The sequence below is a fragment of the Curcuma longa genome, chromosome 15 (genome assembly GCF_044706935.1).
Source record: "Curcuma longa cultivar G26 ecotype Majalengka, Jawa Barat chromosome 15, ITB_CL_G26_1.1, whole genome shotgun sequence".
Taxonomy (NCBI): domain Eukaryota; kingdom Viridiplantae; phylum Streptophyta; class Magnoliopsida; order Zingiberales; family Zingiberaceae; genus Curcuma; species Curcuma longa.
In genome coordinates, this window is record NC_133875.1 from 5,639,329 (window position 1) to 5,658,837 (window position 19,509).

At 37.9% G+C, this 19,509-nt stretch overlaps 5 protein-coding genes across 9 annotated transcripts; 2 read left to right on the forward strand and 3 right to left on the reverse strand.

The window, feature by feature from the left end:
• Positions 1 to 899: 899 nt before the first annotated feature.
• On the forward strand, positions 900 to 2,436 carry LOC141846779 (uncharacterized). Of its 3 annotated transcripts, none has more exons than XM_074734827.1 (5): positions 900 to 1,018; positions 1,094 to 1,221; positions 1,312 to 1,446; positions 1,548 to 1,726; positions 2,313 to 2,436. In XM_074734827.1, the coding sequence occupies exons 1-5, from the start codon at positions 1,009 to 1,011 to the stop codon at positions 2,377 to 2,379; spliced, it is 519 nt and encodes a 172-aa protein (XP_074590928.1). In that variant the 5' UTR covers positions 900 to 1,008; the 3' UTR covers positions 2,380 to 2,436. The 3 variants fall into 3 exon arrangements, with proteins under 3 accessions (XP_074590928.1, XP_074590930.1, XP_074590929.1); XM_074734829.1 differs by having other exon boundaries at positions 1,548 to 1,730; positions 2,313 to 2,402; XM_074734828.1 differs by lacking the exon at positions 2,313 to 2,436 and adding an exon at positions 1,902 to 2,235.
• Positions 2,437 to 3,300: 864 nt separating this feature from the next.
• LOC141846331 (FCS-Like Zinc finger 8-like) lies at positions 3,301 to 6,037 on the forward strand. Its single transcript, XM_074734348.1, has 3 exons — positions 3,301 to 3,816; positions 3,910 to 4,742; positions 5,719 to 6,037. Exons 2-3 carry the CDS (start codon positions 3,925 to 3,927, stop codon positions 5,810 to 5,812), a joined length of 912 nt encoding a protein of 303 aa, XP_074590449.1. The 5' UTR covers positions 3,301 to 3,816; positions 3,910 to 3,924; the 3' UTR covers positions 5,813 to 6,037.
• A 204-nt stretch (positions 6,038 to 6,241) lies between these two features.
• On the reverse strand, positions 6,242 to 7,302 carry LOC141846332 (uncharacterized). Of its 2 annotated transcripts, none has more exons than XM_074734350.1 (3): positions 7,212 to 7,302; positions 7,051 to 7,123; positions 6,242 to 6,974 (listed from the first exon to the last, which is right to left on the reverse strand). In XM_074734350.1, the coding sequence occupies exon 3, from the start codon at positions 6,927 to 6,929 to the stop codon at positions 6,381 to 6,383; it is 549 nt and encodes a 182-aa protein (XP_074590451.1). In that variant the 5' UTR covers positions 6,930 to 6,974; positions 7,051 to 7,123; positions 7,212 to 7,302; the 3' UTR covers positions 6,242 to 6,380. The 2 variants fall into 2 exon arrangements, with proteins under 2 accessions (XP_074590451.1, XP_074590450.1); XM_074734349.1 differs by having other exon boundaries at positions 6,242 to 6,979.
• Positions 7,279 to 9,592, reverse strand: LOC141845912 (type IV inositol polyphosphate 5-phosphatase 7-like). The gene is made up of 10 exons (XM_074733913.1): positions 9,581 to 9,592; positions 9,460 to 9,508; positions 9,281 to 9,386; positions 9,093 to 9,197; positions 8,514 to 9,014; positions 8,293 to 8,434; positions 8,003 to 8,196; positions 7,796 to 7,904; positions 7,505 to 7,653; positions 7,279 to 7,432 (listed from the first exon to the last, which is right to left on the reverse strand). Exons 1-10 carry the CDS (start codon positions 9,590 to 9,592, stop codon positions 7,279 to 7,281), a joined length of 1,521 nt encoding a protein of 506 aa, XP_074590014.1.
• Positions 9,593 to 15,326: 5,734 nt separating this feature from the next.
• Positions 15,327 to 19,256, reverse strand: LOC141846405 (serine/threonine-protein kinase 52-like). Of its 2 annotated transcripts, XM_074734439.1 has the most exons (7): positions 19,054 to 19,256; positions 18,298 to 18,980; positions 17,177 to 17,298; positions 16,697 to 16,905; positions 16,432 to 16,606; positions 15,933 to 16,067; positions 15,327 to 15,808 (listed from the first exon to the last, which is right to left on the reverse strand). In XM_074734439.1, exons 2-7 carry the CDS (start codon positions 18,611 to 18,613, stop codon positions 15,602 to 15,604), a joined length of 1,164 nt encoding a protein of 387 aa, XP_074590540.1. In that variant the 5' UTR covers positions 18,614 to 18,980; positions 19,054 to 19,256; the 3' UTR covers positions 15,327 to 15,601. The 2 variants fall into 2 exon arrangements, with proteins under 2 accessions (XP_074590540.1, XP_074590539.1); XM_074734438.1 differs by having other exon boundaries at positions 18,298 to 19,256.
• Between the last annotated feature and the right edge of the window lie 253 nt (positions 19,257 to 19,509).

The window sequence follows — 19,509 nt, forward strand, 5'->3', positions numbered from 1 at the left end:
TGCTTTTGGAAGTTAAGAGTGGATCTGCCTTGGCACAGTGCTCTTGTGGAGCTCTTTTGGCTAGTTAAAGTTATAATTCTTGCATGGTTAATACGTAGAGATAAGCCAAACACAATGTCAAACTTGAGGAGAATCATGGACTTTTTGGATTTTTTGTGTCCCTTATGTGCTGGAGGAGTGGAGGAAACAAGCAGACATTTTTTGATTGTCTATTATCTGTGATTGGATGATAGCATCTATGCTTGGGTTTCTTTATTGGTTGGGATGGTAAATTTAAAAAGGAAAAGTGGATGGATGCTTCCAACACTCTCACAGGTAAAAAGCTTCGAATCTTCAATACAATCATTAAAGCCTGGCTGTATCGAATCTGATTTGTTTGCTACCTAGTTATTTTCCAAGATATGCAGTCAAATCTTGAGTATTTGGTGTGCTCTTGGGAGACCTATTATGCATATGGAGGACTAGAGCACCAAGGTCCGCTTTACCTGCATTCATATTATTCTCAAGATGTGTTGTAAGTTGATAGCAGCTCAAAATTGTGTCACTGTTTTCCCATCCGTAGCAAAAACTTTTTTCTCAACTCTCTATTTGAAATTGTAGCAATTCACAAGCTCCTTGCTTTCTATGCACCTATGACTCCTTAATGCTTCTTAATAAAATTCTATGACCTCTGGTCACACAATCTCTTTAAAAAAAGAAAAAAAAGGAGAGATTTGGACTTTGCATTCTTTATTATCTGAGAATTGTTTACATGCCTAATGCATACATGCTAAATCTTGGCTTGTAGATTATGGGTGAATAGGGCCATGTTCAAGTCTTACTTGCAAATGGTTTTCTTCCTCACAGCATCAGTAATTGCAAATGATTGGTATATAAGAACTTTAATTTTTTTCGCTGCAGGGTACAAATTCTATCTCTGTTATAGAAGTTAACCAATTACCTACAGAGATTGATCCTTCACCTGCTTAGCCATTGCAACCTGGTCAGTGTTCAGCTGGCTTTGGAGTCATGGGCCAAGGTAGTGTGCTAGACCAGGGTAGCGTGCTAGACCACGGTAGCGTGCTAAACCTTGCTCTTCCTGGTGATGATACAGGTGACACAGCTCTGAACTCTGGCTCGATACAAAATCAAATCTATAATCTGCGTATGCTTGAAGCTGCATACCACATACTTCCCCAACCTAGAGACTCAGAATTTTCTTTCCCAAGGAGCTATGTTCCTGTGAGTAACATGTTTGTCCTACTTCAATTTGATCAGTGCGGGGCTTTCAAAAATTATGGTTTCCCTCAATAGTTTTCATTGGTTTTTCAGAGGCTTCCCGTAGTTACTCCTGCAATTTATCCACAAACAAAGGCAACAATATTTGATGATCCTGACTTTTGGAAACAATTAGCACTTGATCCATCTAATAATGAAATTTTGTTTTTTGCATTTTATTTTCAACAGGTAACCAGTGATTTCTATGGATCTTATTATTTCTTCTTTTACCATGAGAACTGTTGAATTTGATTTCATGTTAGATGCTGATGGGTTGCACCTATAAGCAGAAAACCTATCAGCAGTATTTAGCTGCCAGAGAATTAAAGAGGGCACAATGGCGATACCATACTAAATATAACCTATGGTTTCGATGGTGCAATCAACCAAGTGCAAATGACGGCTTTGAGGGAGGGTACTATGAATTCTTTAATTGCAATATTGCGAATGATAACTTTCGGACTGGATGGTATGTAAGTTCATACTTTGTCTGATTTTATTGGCTTTGCCATTATATTTATTTTACTTATCATACTTTTATTTCTTTTAAATTTGCCATTATAAAATAGTTGGTGCCAATCATCAATCATACAAGCATCGTCTCTGAATAACTGATTGAAAGTTTCTAACTTGTTCCCTCATAGGCAGCAGATAGGACCAATCTGGATGGCCCCCTAGGAGATCTATCTTTCTAACTTGGACAAAGCCACCTTGATGAACAGAGAACCAAACATTGTGTCAAAGTATTTAAATTAATGTGATAGACAGAGAAAGTTCTTATCATCCATTCATTTATTTTTCCCTGCAAATCAAACCGCACTCCTGAGTGGTAAAGCGCAATTTGATGTAAAGCTTTATAGGATCCTTCATATTCATAGTCCTACTTATATATGAGGTTGCTCATTACAAACTGCCATTTTGGGTTATATATGAAGCTTTTAACTTTCTAAAGCGGAATGATTTGAAGCTTTTTTCTTATTGGATTCTATATATGTTATTAATTGTTTTTTCCAGTATGTTTAATTTCCTGGCTAACAGTAGTTGCATGGTTGCAGGTGCCGTAGACGTGCACCTGATTTCACTTTTGAATATGAATTTTTCGAGGATGAACTTGTGCCATAGAGTTCCAGAAGACATTTCATCAGGTCAAATTCCAAGTCTTGTAATTCCACAAATTATGATTAAATACTCCTTTTCAATTCAAACTCATGCTAAAGGTTCAATTGGTAGCTATTTTTTTCCTTCAAACACTTAAATGACAATAGTTTGATTTCTCTTCTCTACTAAGATGATGACCATTAATCTGATATTAATATTTTTTAGTATCTAAGTTTACTCTTTGTGTTGTTGTTGGAAAATAATTCTAGATTATTTTTAGTGTCTTTATTTTAAAATGTCAACATCTTCACTAGTGGACTTAAATTCAATAAACGGATAAGAGAGGCGACGACGTTGAGCTAGCAATAACAATGACATCCATGCATTGTTAGCATAGAAGTCGATGTTCTAAAAGTTATACCTTCTACGGCACCTTAAACGAGTTTTTAATTGAAGATGTGTACACAAAAACTCTTTTGTGTGAAAGAAGGGACTTTTGTACTGATCAGCAAGTTATAAGTTGGCATCACAGTACACAGGAACAAATGCATGGCATGGCTTCTTCTTTCTAGTGGCTCCTGCTGCATCGACACTGCTGAAAGAAAGCCACAGCCACTGAAGTGAAAGTGGCTCGTGAGAAGAGGCCAATGGTGATGGTCCATGGACTGTGACAATGGAGATGGTGCACCAGCAACACAGGAACAAGGCACTTGGAAATGGGTAAGAGAAAGGGCATTTCTGCCAGAAAACCAAATAAATTATTCCTCGAGCATATTTAAGTTGAAAGCCACATCTAACTTCCGTTCAAAAGAGATGTATCACAGAAGATAAATTTTAAGCTGCAGTCGCTAACAGGAAAGTGACGATGATTATTTATCTAAATAGTAGTTTTGATAAAATATATTTAGTTTATCTAAATAGTAGTTTTGATCTTAATGGCCGCAGGGTCATGATGGCCCAACCAGTTGACACGTGTAGCGATGTGATTTACGAGCCGAAAGGAAGCCATCGCTCCTTAAATAAGTAGTCATTTCCAGAAAACTAAGCACAGAGCCGAGAGCTCCATCGCCTCCGCCGAAATCTTGGATGCCTAGGCCGTAGATTTTGATATGCTGCTCTCACGGAGAGCGATCGAGGGAGGCGAAAGGCGCCACCTTGATGAGTTTCCTCTACTCAAATTTGGATTTTTAAGATTCAAGTTCGACCTCTTCGTTCTTCTTTTCTGAGATTGAAACTTCAGCGAGAGAGGAGTAAGGATCGACTAGGCATTGTGTTCTGTTTTGCTGAAACAATGTCCTAAAAAGTGTTGCTTTGATCTGAAAAGATTAAGGAAAATCGCGTTCTGTGAACATTCTGTTCATTTTTTTTTTCGTGTTCTTGTTTGAAATTGCAATCTTTAGATCATTTGAAGTTGTGCAGTGGAGGCACAGGGGACAGGAAGATTACAGTACCAAACCCTAGGTCTGTTCATGTTTTCTGATTCTCACTTTTTCTCTTTTTGGAAGCAGAATCCTCTATTTTTTTCTCACTTTTTGAAACTTTCATGGCGTCAAGGATTTGGCGAACAGGATGCTGAGGAAGAGATCGAGAGCAATCGGTGGAAAACAAGCTCTAATGCCTGATCTCCACTCCCTCCCTTCTTCCAGTAGCAGCTGCTGCAACAAGTCCAGGGCTTTCTCAATCTTCCCCGCTCCAAGGCTCTTTGTTGGGGTCTCTTCAAGTACCTCCTCGGACTCCGAAGCCGCCATGAGCCCGACTTCCATACTTGAGACCAAGAGCTTGCCCTCGATCGGCCGCCATCTCTTCTCCGATGCTGCCAAATCCAGTGGCGGAGACAACAACCGACACGCTGGATTTTTTGGCGACTCCGAGGCTGTCGGGCTCGGCATCATTGACGCTCTCAACGAGGAGAAATCAGCCGAAGCTTACCTCAAATCGAAGACTAGAATGGTGGTATTTGGGTCGCAGCTCAAGATCCGGATTCCTTCCCTTTGCCCCAGCTCGATGTCTCCGGTCGGATCCCCGATAGAGTTTGGCGTCAAGAACAAAGAATCCCAACTGGCTCTTCTCTCCCCTGCTCGGAATTCTCTGGGCTTGGAGATGCCGGTTTCTTCTTCACCTAGTGTTTTTGCTGGGTGCATCTCTATCAGCGAGATGGAACTCTTGGAGGAATACACTCGTGTGATTTCTCATGGTCCAAATCCAAGAACCACGCACATTTTTAACAATTGCATAGTGGAGAGCTGTGGAGATGGGTTCACTGCTTCTACCGAAAGCAGCAGCCCTGCATCAACTGATAGCAGAGACCACCTTAGCAATGATTTCTTGAGCTTCTGCTATACATGCAAGAAGAATCTTGAGCAAGGAAATGACAACTTCATATATAGGTATGCTCCCTTATAGCTGGTTAAGCTTACATTTACAGTAGATATGGATTCAAGTTTGAGGTTCTATTCTTCTCTAAAACAGTCTTGCAAATCTTGACAACAAAAAGGCTATGCTCCTCTTTTTAGAGTTAAATTCTTTTCCATTGATTAGCTTCTACAAAATTCAACTAAGCAATATGCAAACCAGCACTAGTATCAAAATCTTCATTCTAAGTGAGGTACCAAGACATAATCTTGGATTGTAGATTGTAATCATAAATGGAGGGTTACTTCTTTCAAGATCTGCCTGAAAATTATTCTATAGTTGCTTGTGTTGTGGAACCACTCATGTGAGAGCTAATTTCTGTGAAGGGCCATGGACTAGTTCTTTTCTCTCCTTGGGTTAGCTCAACAGTCAGTGACATTGATGCTTTGTGTGGCTTATAGTAGAACATTATACTTGGACCCTAGGCAAATTCCTTGCTCTTGACTAACTTAATATTGCTTAATTCTGCCTGAGGTTTAGTCGGGCATTCGGAGAGTAAGGTTTTGATTCCCACTGATTGTTTTTGTTTTGTTGAGTCACGTTCAGAATTCCATGCACTAGGCCCTGTCCATGCCATTGTTACTGGGGCCTCATGTCTGCAGTGTTCACTGCTGAGGTCCCCCAATCTCTGGTAATGGCTGCCTTCATGATGCGCGAAAAGTAAAATCCATCTGACGTCTTCATGCCTTCAATTTAGGGTTATTTCACCTGGATTTGCTAGGGAAAATGACCTTTCATGTGCCCCCTCTATCAGTGAATTTTCTAGTCGTTGAAGAAATGATTCTTACACCATGTTACAGCTAAAACAATGATTAAACCTTTTCACATCTTCAAAAAATTTGAAAAGAGATCTAAATGATCATATTCCACAGATCGACTTGGAATTTCAGTGATTTAGTATGTTTCCTTCACATGGTCATATGTAATATCGACATTTTTCTTGTCTTTCAGAGGTGAGAAAGCCTTCTGCAGTAGTGAGTGCCACAAAGAAGAAAAGCTCAGTAACGCAGACAATTTATTGGAAGAGACATCAATCAAAATATAATGCAAGTTCAACCTATCAAAATTTGCAGGCAATCTAGTTTGTTTCTGCAAATCTTTTGGTGGTTCTAGATTATGATCCTACGTGATCTGTAGGTTTTTTTTTTTTTTGCTGTTAAAAGTCTGCTGTTAGGGAAGGAATTTAGTGAGGCATTAGAGAGGCTGTTAATCAGTCATGCTGTTCCACTGAGCAAAAATAATGAATTTGTTCGACTATTTTTGCTTTAAACTGACCCATAGGGAATCAAATTATTAAACTTATATATATATATATATATTTTGCCTGTTCAGATATTTTTGCATTGTTATCCGTAATATATTTGATACAGTGACTCTGCTCCAGCTGCTGTCTGTTCATCATTATTGAGGGGCCCTGCTCTTGCTTTCCGGTACAGAATTGAATCATGAAGCATCCGATCTTATCCAGCACAGGTAATCCAAATCAACCAAAATTCTTGTAGATATTAAAAATGAATAATTAGAGATCATAGAACATTTTTCTACTTCAGTAACAGCAAAGGAAATCATTGAAATGAAAAGAGGATTAAATCATTGAGCTGATCGCTTGGAAGCTAAGGCAGCAAAGGATCGGTGGAGAGAAAGCTGAAGATGACCATGTCCCTGGTAGTTCCCCTGAGCAGCATGGCTTTCCTGAGCACGCCCTCCCTCTGGAAGCCCACCTTCTCCAGCACCCTCTGCGACGCCCTGTTGTCGACGTCCACCAGCGCCTCCACCCGCTCCAGCCCCGGCAGCTCCCGGAACACGGCCGCCATCGCCTGCCGCACCGCCTCCGTGACGTGGCCGCGGCCCCAGTGGGCGGCGGCTAGCACGTAGCCCAGCTCGCCCTTGCACCCGTCGCACCCGGCGCCGGGGTCGACGGAGATGGCGCCGATGGGGCGGCCGTCGATGCAGATGGCGCGGTACCAGGGGTGCGGCACCACCACGTCGCGCATGTACCGGAGGAGGGCCTCCTTGTCGGTGTAGCTGTCCCATCGGCAGAAGGCCGTGACGCGGTCGTCGGAGGCCCACACCATGTAGTCGTCGACGTCGGCGAGGTCGAACTTCCGGAGGGTGATGGCGCTCGTTTCCGTCGTCGTCGGCGGCGGCGGCGGCGGCTCCATCTTCCAAGAATCCAAGACTTTGACGCGAAGGCTGCCGCGTGGAGTCTTATCTTATAGTGGAAGAACCGGTCAACCGTTTGACAGAGGAAGTTTCTCGGATGAGTTGAAGAAAATTACTTACCTCTAAATCGATATCTGAGGAAAGTACTTGGAACAAAAGATTAGAAACCTGATCTCATGAATGCCTCTGAACTCTGGAAAAACAAACTTTGGGGTTTCATGGAGCAATATGATCAACGATAATAACTGACATATCATTCAAAAAGATAGATACTATCATACCTCATTACTTCACTTCATTCCTGTCAGTCGAAATCTGTTTCTGTATAACCAAACCATGTGAGTATGACTAGAACTCTTGGGAACAGCTCATGATGTTCTTAATTTGGTTGACCTCTGCAATGAAAATGGCGAATACAGGTCTATGGTCAGAGAATCTAGATTCTCCTCGCACATAAGCTGACTGAGTAAGGCCTCTTCCATACCATAAAATCCGGTCACACCTTCATAAAACAGACAGGCTTCAAGCATCAAGCCCAATCAAAGAACACATCAAAATATCATCTAAAATCTACCATGCAGGCGTCCTTCGCTTCTCCTTGTGGCAAATTCCATCGCCTGTGTATCTATCTGAGTTGTTTGAATATTTGTAGGTAGGAGGAAAGGTTATGTTTCCTTCTTTCCATTCATCAAAAACATGCCCGCGACGTTGCGCTATTCGTAGCTGTGTTATTCAAAAAGAAGTTAATGGAGAATGCCTAGTAATGAATTGAAGAACAAATGAACAATTCCTCTCCTTACACCTAAAGTTTTTCACATTTAGTGATCCTATGAAGTGATGAGAATAAGGTTGAAGGCCAAACCACCTGATCTTTTTCCAACAACGATCTCCAATTGCGCATTTCAACTAGAGCCTTAGCCGACTGATACGAAAGAGCAATCCGGTAATTCAAATCACCGAGCCATATAACTCGACTGGAACAATAAAATGGATTAGAATTGTGCTTGTTGTTCTATATGTATGAGATAAAAAATGACTAAGAAGCAAGTTGTGAAGACTGAAGAGGGCTTACTCGTGCTCGAGAATTGTTTCAGGAGACTTGTCATTGCATATGCTGTGAATTCGAGGAAACCTAGTCTTTCTTAAAATCTCCAAAACATCTAAATTCCTTCGTCGTTGATCACCCTCTTTTTCTCCTGAGGTTAAATGACTACATATGAAGCAGAAGCTTGTTCTGTGCAAAGTCATGCTGATCGATATCGAACCCTGAGGATCAAATATAATAGGGAAAGGAATAAAGTGTCATCATATTGTTTAGAAAATCAGAAATTGCCAAGAAGAACAAGTGATTAATCTGATTGCCTTATTGCCTAGATAACCCATCAAACCCCTGCCCACACATGAAACCTTCAGGTTCTGTATACTGTCTCTGATTTCATCTCGAGCCCAGATCGTTAGAAAGATGCCAACCATCTGCTTACTTGTGACCAAGCAATAGCAATAACTGCATTCAAACAGGAAAATAAGCATTGCCATTCAACCAAATGAAACTGATCCAGTAACTTTGATGAAGGATTGATTACCTAGAGTCCAACGATGATCGGCCTCTTTCTTCCTTACAGGACTGAGCACCATACACAAATGAGGCTGGTGAGAAACTAGCTGTAGAAAGTGGTTCTCCCCCGACTTTCTCATCATCAGATGAATCTCCACTTATGAAGCAGGGATCAAAGTCACTTGGTCTGCTACCAATGCTTACTCTGTCACAGACGCTATACCTACGATCAATCCATGGTTGTATCACCATGGTATCAGCATCAATTCTTAAACTATGGCTCAGGGAATGTAACGAACATCGGTGCATGAATGATGAACTCTTCTCCCTCATGGAAGAATTTTCAAAATCAACATCTAGCTCCACAAGAGGATTCGGAGCTGGAGATGGTGTGCTGCAGCTTCCACAACTATATGTACCAGGCAGACTGTTCAGTGTCTTTCTGATGAGTGCCAACCATTTCTCCGCCGGCCGCCTGTCTTCTGCACCGAGAACATTGCCGGCATTGAGAGGAACAATCTCTTGAAATCTGAAAATAATAACAAAGCTAAATAGCCTAAATGTTCATCCAACACCTTCAAATTTAAAGAAGAATGAAGAATTCTACCCTAAAACATATATGTCTGCAGGGGGTGCAGCAAGGAGCCATCCTTCAAGATTCAAACTCTTTGATGGAGACTTTCCACCTACATTCCATGTCGACACAAATATTCTAGAAACAAGAAAGCATCATATCACATTGGAGACTGCTGGATTTTGATCACATAAAGAAAGAAATGGGGGGAAAATGATTACTTGTAGTCCTCAGCACAGGTAGCTTGAGCTAAAGCGACATCAAATCTTCCTTCTCCAACTCGATCCAAACTCGGCTTGTTCAGACGTGCTGACCGTGAAGGAAATACTAAGCAAGGAGTTCTAGGGTTTCAAGGGAATCAAAGTAGCTGCTTGGCCTTACCAGCTATAGTTTTATTCACTTTGAATGTCTGCAGCTACTCCTCCTCCACTCGCTATCTCCTCCTGAAACTACACAAAACAACAAGGATTGAAGAAGAATCTTAGCAGGACGAATGCCAAGCTAAAGGAGAGATGGCACACCTCCGCCGACATTAGAATGCGCTTGGAACTCCTCAAATTTGCCCTTAACGTCGAGCCATTTCTTGACGAGTTTCTTCGTCCAAGACAGCTTCGCCGTCGCAATGAAAAGACGTACGCCCAAAAAGAAGACGAATCAGCAGCATGAACAATGGCATATATAAAAATCAAATCTTTCGGCAGGAAAAACCTTGCTTTTCACCGAGCGCTCATCTCTCATCGTTCCAGCACTCCTCCTTCATCCAATCTCGTCGCTCCCGACGGCCAACAGCAGCAAAACCGGAGGTTTCAGAAGGAACAAGAAGGAAGGAAGGAGGCAGCAGGAGAGGACCGAGCCCGATTGGAGTTTTCGGCACGCCGATTTAAGAGATCTCGCCACAGCGATGGGCCAGCGGACTGAGAAGCCCCTCCAAATTAAGGGAAAAGCGTGGCTCCTCCGTCAACCGAGGTACCTGGCTCCAGCGACCTGTGCACTAAACTACAAGAACCGAGCAGGAATCTAGTGGAGAAAGCGAGTCCAGCAAACTTTTCTATGTCTGCCAAAATTTTCTAAAATTGTAAGTATTTATTAAAAAACATCTGCTATTATTGCAACTAGAAACAGAAATGTTTTCACCGAGAAGATCTTACTATTAACAGCAATCCGTAATCTTCTTTATAAATCCTTTCTCCCCCTTATTAACTATGATAATTTCAATAATTTATTTAAATATTTACGATTCAAATTTCAACTAATTTTTTTCTTAGGAAATAAAAATGTTAAAATATTAATTATTGGTCGTAGAATTACAAAATTCTCTATTGAAAAAAAATATTTAGTTAATGTTTTTAAAATTGATTCAAGTGTACTTTTTAGGATATGGGAGCATATTTCTTTTCCGAAAAAAGTCGTAAGTTCGTGAACATGTTCGTTTAAAGACTCAACGAACGTGTTTGCACATGTTCTGTCTCACGATCATTTATGAAGAGAATATAAATCAAAAAATTATAATTGATCACGACAAGGAGTGTATTACCTAATTTCATCGAAATTCAAATCCTTATCTTTTTCTGTAAATTTGTTCGAGTCGTCGAACTTTAATTCAACTATACCCTCAAACATAAAACATATTTCATTCTATCACTTTCAATCTTGGAATCATGATTTCACTCGAAATTCGAAAAGATCTTCAATTGATGGGGAGGGTAAGGACAAAGCTAGCAGTCTAATCCTCGATTAGATCACACAAAAGTTTAGGGTTAGTAATGAATGCATACATCAATAACCTAGTAATTGGTGAAGCTTCCACTTGCATCGTACCCAAGTTTGGGTCCCACTCATGGAAATTTGTGCAGTTTTGGAATGATTAAGGCCATCTTTGATTGCCTATGACACCCACAATCATGATATATTGTTAGTGACATTCAGATTTGTTACATTGGTAAAAATAAAAATTAAAATTAGGTACGAGATAATATCCTCTCAATAATAAATTATAATTTATTTCTTCATAAATAATAATAAAATTGATCGTGTAAGACTGTTGGATGGTGGATTCCACCTTTTCTTGCTGCAGTTAGTAACATTTGCCTCCGAAGGCATAATTAAGTTGGTTATTCCGAGACAGATTTATTGTAGTAGACAATGATCGAATCTCGACAAAACTAAGGTAATGTCTTCCCTCATAGTGATCAATTATAATTTCTTGATTAATTCTTCATAGATGGTCATAGAACCGCTAGAATAGTGGATTTTAAATTTTACTACAGTTAGTGATATTTAAGGTTAAACTCTTAGATTGAAATTTTATATTCACTAAATAATTATTGTTATACGATACACATGCATTATATATATATATATATATATATATATATATATATATATATATATATATATATATATATATATATATATATATTCTGCATATAAATATCATTCATGGATGATAGAATATAGATTCGAACACCTGAATCACTTTTGGGCATCCTACACACTCAGGTGTGCACACTAGATGCTCACGATGTGTGTAGCATAAGACCCACCTATATATATTTGATATTCTGCGTGTCTTATAATGCGCGACTCATCCAAGACATAATATTTGAGGCACTCAAAATAATAATAGTACTGACTTATGGTTAAGTCATTTAACATTTTCCTTTTAAGGTTTAGAGGTTAGATTATAGTATTAAATATAAAAAAAATTTAAAATGAAAAAAATTTAGTTGCTTACGAGTTATGTCGGATTGTTATCCCGGATTTCTTATCCAACACACCCTGTGAGCAACTAAATTTTTTATTTAAATTTTTTTTTTTACCTAATACTATATCCTAACCCCTAAACCATAAAGGAAAAATCTTAAATGACTTAATTATAAGTAAAAAAATAAATAAATAATAAAAAGGTACTATTACTATTCCTATTGAACACCATTTTAAAGTAATTTTGAATAGTAGAATTTTTTTTAATATAAAAGTACTCTATAAATAGTATTTCTGACAAAGTTAAAACGATTTATTTAAATATTTACGATTGAAATTTCAACTAATTTTTTTTCTTATGAAATAAAAATTTTAAAATATTAATTATTGGGCGTAGAATTACAAAATTCTCTATTGAAAAAATATGTAGTTAATGTTTTTGAAAATGATTCAAGTGTACTTTTTGGGATATGGGAGCATATTTCATTCTATCACTTTCAATCTTGGAATCATGATTTTGACTCGAAATTCGAAAAGATCTTCATTTGATGGGGAGGGTAAGGACAAAGCTACCAGTCTAATCGTCTATTAGATCACACAAAAGTTTAGGGTTTGTAATGAGTACATACATCAATAACCTAGTAATTGGTGAAGCTTCCACTTGCATCGAACCCCAAGTTTGGGTCCCACACATGGAAATTTGTGCACTTTTGGAATGATTAAGGCCATCTTTGATTGCCTATGACACCCACCATCATGATACATTGTTAGAGCATCTGCAATGCTGCCCCGTTATAACACATAAAAAAATAATAAAAAAATCTGTGGGACCCACTTCTGACCTATTAACGCGTTCAAACTTTTGAACGCCGTTCAAACTTTGCTCTTCTATCTCTCCTCCACGTCCACCCTCTCTCTTCCACATCATATGGAGAGCACTGTTTTAACGCCCATTAACGGGGCATTGCAGTTGCTCTTAGTGACATTCAGATTTGTTACGGGTAAAAATTGAATTTCATCATGATATATTTTTAGTGACATTCAGATTTATTATTACATTGGATAAAAATTAAATTTAGGTCGAGATGATATCCTCTTAATAATAATTAATTATAATTTTTTAATTTACTTTCTCATAAATGATAATAGAATCGATCGTGTAAGACCGTTAGATAATGAATTCCACCTTTTCTTACTGTAGTTAGTGACATTCGTCCTCAGAGACATAATTGAGGGTTATTTTGAGACAGATTTATTATAGTAGGCAAGGATCGAATCTCGATAAAATTAAGATAATGTCTTCCTTCGTAGTGTTTAATTATAATTTCTTGATTAATTCTTCATAGATGGTCGTGGGACCGCTAAAGTAGTGGATTCCATATTTTACTATAGTTAGTGATATTTAATTATTTTAGAGAAAAAAGAGTAATTCTCTAATATGATTCCATATAAGGTTAAACTCTTAGATTGAAATTTTATATTCACTAAATAATTATTGTTATACGATACACATGCATTATATATATATATAGGTGATATTCTGCACACTCATATCATTCATGGATGATAGAATATAGATTAGAACATCTGAATCACTTCTAGGCATCCTACACACTCAAGTGCGCACACCAGATGCTCATGATGAGTGTGCAGCATAATACCCACCTATATATTTGATATCCTGCGCGTTTTATAATGCACGACTCATCCACAACATAATATTCGAGACACTTAAAATAATAATAGTATCAATTTATTGTTAAGTCATTTAAGATTTTCCTTTTAGGGTTTAGGGGTTAGATTATAGTATTAAATATAAAAAAAATCAAAATGAAAAAAATTTAATTACTTACGGGATATACCAGGTGGTTATCCCGGACTTCTTATCCGGCACACCTCGTGAGCAATTATTTTTTTTTATTTTGAAATTTTTTTTCTGCTTAATACTATAACCCAACCCCTAAACCATAAAGGAAAAATCTTAAATGACTTAATCATAAGTAAAATAAATAAATAAAAAATAAAAAAGGTACTATTACTATTCCAAGCACCCCGAATATTCTGTTGCGTATGAGTTGCGCATTATAAGACGCACATATATAATTTTCATAAAAATTTAAAAAAAAACTCTCCTAATTATTAATTTTCATTTTCATAAAAAATGACCTTAAAAACAATATCTTCACTATATTTTTCATATAAAAAATAATCTTATTTCAATATTATTACTATTGTATCGACTATGAAGTAGTTCATACAAATAAGTTAAAATAAATTATTTTTTTAATTTTATTTGATCAAAAATACTATACATATAATACTTTTATATAATTTTTTTTATCAATTTGATCTAAATTATTTAAATATATCAAAGTTATTTAAAATGGATAAAATTACTTTAAATAGCAGCTATAATTTTCATCATTTTAAAATAATTTTGAATAGTTGAATTTTTTTATATAAAAGCACTCTATAAATAGTATTTTTGACAAAGTTAAAACGATTTATTTTCCCATATTATAACAGCTACAATATAATTACATATTATTTTAATTTTTATTAAAAAAAAGGACATCATTTTAATAATTCTAATAATTAGGAGTGTCCTTTTGATTTTCATCCTATACATTTTTTGCTAAGTGGAATAAAGTTCTATAGAAAAAAAAAGAACAATTGTGGTGTTGAAATTTGGACAAAATGAGACATGACCATCCATGTCCATTGCTTAGCATAATGTTGTTTTGTGAATTGACATGATGCCATTTTGTTTTGTACATCATTCCATTCCATTCCATGGCTTGTGGGCTCCTGTTGAGGTTTTGTGGGGCCAGAGGAATCCTTTTGTGGGAATGGAGGAGGGGAAAAGAAGAGAGAAAGTGGTCACTTGGCCATGGAAAAAGAAGTGCCCTAAGTGATACACTCAATAGGATGGAATGGATCACTCATGGAGTGGGAGTGGGAGTGGAAGTGGCCACTTTGAGTCATGGACTCTAGGAACACATCATGGTTGCATTATTACTGCAACCACAACCAAAAGAATATTCAAGAACAAGATCATCATCCTATCGGATCGATTACTGATTCGTGTTGCATTGAGTGACTCGAAGAATCCTTCACCGTCGGTTTTGTCGATTTGGTAGCTGTCTGAAATAGAGGTTTCCAATACTCGGTTCGAATGGAATCGAATCATATCTGATGTAATCGATCGAGAGTTGAATGCCTTTTCTAGTTGGTTTGAGAATATTAGAGTTTCAATGCCTCACTAGATCTTTTCAAATGATTAGCTTATACTATCAGTTACCACCTTACAATAAAGGCACTACCTCCTCAAAACATCATTTAGAATTTTACTATATTAAATTGATTTTACTAAATCAAGAAAGAGAGGGTCTATTTCTAGAATTAGTTGAGTGAAACCTGAACATTAAACATCTGAAACACCAACGATCAAAGATGGATTTGTCAAGAAAAAATTCACAGCATAACATCCCTTTGTGTTTGCAAAATTATCAAGCTAACTGGTTTCCGAAAACATATGCAATTTTACAGCAAACAAAGATCATCAAGGTGCTCTTATCTTGAGAAAAAAGAGTGGCATTGAATATTAATGGTGCTGAATGGCAACAGAACTGCAGAATTATTTGTTTGGCGAATGTCACAGCCCATGTTGTTATCTTTTATTCAAGTAAAAGCGAAAAACAAAAACAAAAGACCTAATCAATGGAAACTTTTCACAACCAGAGACTGAAGCATCAAAAGAACATAACAAAAACTCCCCAAAGCACTAATGTGGAGTTGTGAGAAGAGAGGTCTTTGCAAGGGGATCGAGAGGAAAGTGCCTATGGGCCACGTTTAGGTCTGAAGCAGAAACAACCAGTCACTTGGTCATCAGGGATCATACCGCCTCCTCTGCTTGTGTTCAGTGCCTCTAAAAGCCGCACAACGTCATCCATATCGGGCCTTTTCTCTGGATTTGCATCCCAACACTTGCGCATGATGCTTGCCATTGCGCTCGGACAACACCGAGGAACATTTGGTCGTAGATTCTGTGATGCAATGAAACAGGTTAGGTTTGCTGTTAAACATTTCTTAAATATCCTAGTAACACTCACTTTAAGTTCAAGGTTTGTATCAAAAGTAAGAGGTTTATGAACTCACAAAAAAGCATACCTGTCGAACAACAGCTGATGAGACTTCAGCAAAGCTGAGATCGGGATATGGCATGTCGCAGCAATAGATCTCCCATAAACAAATACCAAAGCTGTACACGTCACACTTCCGGTTGTAAGGCTTACCATCCAGAACCTGTACAAATTGAGCTACCATGAATGATTTAAAACTATATATGCGATTTCACTTGCAAATTAATTTATAATTCCAATATCAGGTGGCATTACTTTCTGAAATGAATTGCAATGTCCATGTCATTAACTTAAATCTAAGTGTCCTGCATGGTTGTTTCTAAAAACCTTTATATGTATAACAGAAATTTTGAGATTTAATTGAAGTGGCAACGCCCAACACAAGTACAGAGGGGATATTGGAAGAGTTCAAGAAATTCCCAACTTAATAGTGTTAACGGTTATCAGAATAATTGATAAGTCAAGATACCCACACACAAACACACACACACAAAACAACACACACACAAAGAGACAGAAATAAGGACCTCTGGAGCCATGTAGCCAAGAGTACCCGTTTCGCCAGTCATGTCCTTTGGGTTCTGAGCCTCAACCCGAGCAACACCAAAATCAGCAATTTTGAGATTTCTTTGGGCATCCAGTAGCATGTTCTCAGTTTTGACATCTCGATGTACAATTTTCTTTGAATGTAAATAGCTTAATCTGCCAAATAAAGATATATCTTGACATGATGGTTCACAAATGGATAATTTTTACAGAAACCAAAAATAATTAATTTATAAAATTACTCACCCTCTAGACAGATCTAGTGCAAGCTGAACCACAATCTCATAGGGAAGTTTTCTTCTCCTATTCTTGAACAAATATTGTTTTAGTGTTCCTCCTGGAAGATACTCAACAACAACACAACAAGCTCGAGCTGGATGTGAAATGCTTTCATTGTTTGAGGAATTCTTTGGAGGAATCTTAAGATCAGTTGTTCCCATTGATGCTCCAACGAACTGCAGGAAGGTCTTATTCATGAACAAGTTTTCAAGCATGACAAAGTAGCTAACGTTAATTTATTGGAAATTGGTAAAAACTAAAAAGTGCATGTTTCCTGCAGGTTAAAATACTCCCAAAACAATGCAGTCAAGAGAAAATTAATAAATGACAGGGTTTTTACACACCAATCAAACCATTAACGGCACTTCAAATGAAGCCATCGATCCTATTTATTTAATCATTGGTTAAAGCTTTTGACTGATGTTGCAGCTCCAATAACTTTCTTACCTTTGTAACATTTGGATGGTCAAGTTTATGCCAAACAGCAACTTCCTGCTGAAATGATGCCCTAAGAGCAGCAGTTTCAGCTTCTGTGGCCATACCATCTTCACCCCAGTCCAACACTTTCACTATAATATGAGAGAGGTTGTTAAAGAACTAATATTTTAAGAACACATAGTTTTTATAAAATCGTAATATGTTAGAGAACCCTAGTAAAAATTCAATTTTGCTCTGAAAAAATGACACTGTCAACCAACCACTGATCTGAAAGAAGGGTACATATCCTTGAACAGGGATGTTCAGGATAATAACCAGATTGAGATAGGAATAAAAAAGCTTTCATAGTTCACACCAATATTGATGTTGCTACTGCAAAGACTTGTACACATGTTAGTTCTCAGACAACTTTAATGTTTGATTTCTAATACTATGTCGGTATGCTAGTTAAATGGATAGAGAATTGGATCTTCAATAATAGAAGCAATTTCCATGGAGTTCTCTTATGTTATAAAACTATGAAAGTGCATTGACATCATATATTCACCCTGTAATATAGGATTTACTAAAATTTTACACGGGTATTCCATGTTAGATAATTTGGAAGTATCTGCTGTAATTGCTTATTATTGCATACATCCTACTACTATGCATTGTGCAGTTATCTATTTAAACTATCCAATTGCCAGTGTTGATCTTTTGTAATTGTTTAAAAAACTAACATTGGGAGGACAATTGGCACACAAACTAACAAATGAAACTAGCCCATTCCATTTATTGGCCCATAAAAGGAGGTTAACATTCAATTTGTATGAATAACAATAAAATGGATCGACTTGCCAAACCATCGTGAGCTAACTATCATTCAGGTGAACTGATTTAGCAACAACATATTGGTAATAGAAACCAGTATAAATGGATGGAGTAACTATTGAAGAATGAAGCATCAGGGGAAAGCGAATGATTCTGTGATCCTAGTGACAAATAGCAACTGATCATATCCTAAAGGAAGTAGCACTATTAAAGTTGCTAAATTGTTCGACAATGGAGTATTGCTATCGAACCAAATGTGTGTAGACAAGTAAGAAAATTGGGCATCAAGCTTTTATCAGGAATGTAAGAGAGAACACCTGCAACATCCTGGCCATCGTAAGATCCTCGATAGACAGTTCCATATGTTCCTTGAGCTATGACATAGCGGATTTCCAGCTTCGACAGATCAATTTCCCATTCCTCCTTGGGCCTTTTGGAACCACCTTTCCCCTTTGTCCATGCCTTGTTGAGTTGCTTCTCTAACTGGATATCCAAGCTCTTCAAATCAATCTTGTCTGCTCTGAAGAACATATCATTGGTCCCAAATGTGTCAGACGCCTTCAATTTTGACTGTTTTCCAGCATCATTTGACTCCAGAAGGCCCTCCTCTTTCTCTCCACTCCTAGAACCCATGCCAACAATTCAACCAACTGTCCAATTTACTGAAGGATGAAATCTTCCCTGAATCAGATCCTACTTTATAATACCACCCAGAGGCACCACATCGATATCTTATGCACTATCCCCTATAACTTGCTTTCCAGCTTGAACACCCTCAAGCCTAGCGCGATATAAGAAACTAGACTATACAACAAAATCCGGGAGAAAAACGCTCAAAAATCCCGACTTTACCAAAGAAAAGGGAATAAGAAAGCCAAAGACCCGATCTTTACAGTCCGATTGCGGTGGGAAACTTCGACGAGGCACCAACTCGAAGTAAAGCCGAGGTCCGGCCAATCAAACTCCGGCCGGCAATTCGATTGGACGGTGATTCGCACGGCTTCAGCAAACCCGGAACAGGAATTAAATACTAAAAGAGGAGAGAAAGGAATCAAAAAAAGGACTTATGCCACCCCGGTACTGCCGAATTCGTTGACCAATCGAAGGCGTAGCCCCTCGCCTGACCCTTCCAATCGCCTTGCTTGCTTGCCCACCTCCAACTCCAAGCGCATCCTTTTTCAACTCAACTTCAAGATTGGAAGAGAGCCTGACATCACCAGTAACGCGAGATTAGAAAAAGCACAAGCGACGCGACCACGTCCGCACGCACACAACAGATCAACGCAAGCAAACGAAGCAGAGAGCGAGCGAGCGAGATTAAGGCAAAAAAAAAACCCACTTTGCCCTAATTTTAATCTTCTCTTACCGCCTCTAATACTTATCCACTAATTCTTTCTAAATTTTTTTATCTAATATAAATTCTTTGTAGAATTACTTAAAATATTTAATGAAATTAAAAATCTAAAATTGCTTTGACATTATATTCATCGAATTTTTTCCCCCCCCAAAATTAAGTAGGTCCAATATTT

Bases quoted from the DNA above. Each gene is read 5' to 3' on its own strand.
- LOC141846779 (XM_074734827.1), top strand. The intron at 1,222-1,311 runs GTGAGTAACATG...TTGGTTTTTCAG, and splicing joins TCCCAAGGAGCTATGTTCCT to AGGCTTCCCGTAGTTACTCC. The intron at 1,727-2,312 runs GTATGTAAGTTC...GCATGGTTGCAG, and splicing joins GATAACTTTCGGACTGGATG to GTGCCGTAGACGTGCACCTG.
- LOC141846331 (XM_074734348.1), top strand. From the start codon at position 3,925: ATGCTGAGGAAGAGATCGAGAGCAATCGGTGGAAAACAAGCTCTAATG. The intron at 4,743-5,718 runs GTATGCTCCCTT...CTTGTCTTTCAG, and splicing joins AATGACAACTTCATATATAG to AGGTGAGAAAGCCTTCTGCA.
- LOC141846332 (XM_074734350.1), bottom strand. From the start codon at position 6,929: ATGGAGCCGCCGCCGCCGCCGCCGACGACGACGGAAACGAGCGCCATC.
- LOC141845912 (XM_074733913.1), bottom strand. The intron at 9,387-9,459 runs GTGAATAAAACT...CTCCTTGCTTAG, and splicing joins AGTAGCTGCAGACATTCAAA to TATTTCCTTCACGGTCAGCA. The intron at 9,015-9,092 runs GTAGAATTCTTC...TATTATTTTCAG, and splicing joins GCAGACATATATGTTTTAGG to ATTTCAAGAGATTGTTCCTC.
- LOC141846405 (XM_074734439.1), bottom strand. From the start codon at position 18,613: ATGGGTTCTAGGAGTGGAGAGAAAGAGGAGGGCCTTCTGGAGTCAAAT. The intron at 16,607-16,696 runs GTGAGTAATTTT...TTTATTTGGCAG, and splicing joins GCACTAGATCTGTCTAGAGG to ATTAAGCTATTTACATTCAA. The intron at 15,809-15,932 runs GTATGCTTTTTT...ATTGCATCACAG, and splicing joins CATCAGCTGTTGTTCGACAG to AATCTACGACCAAATGTTCC.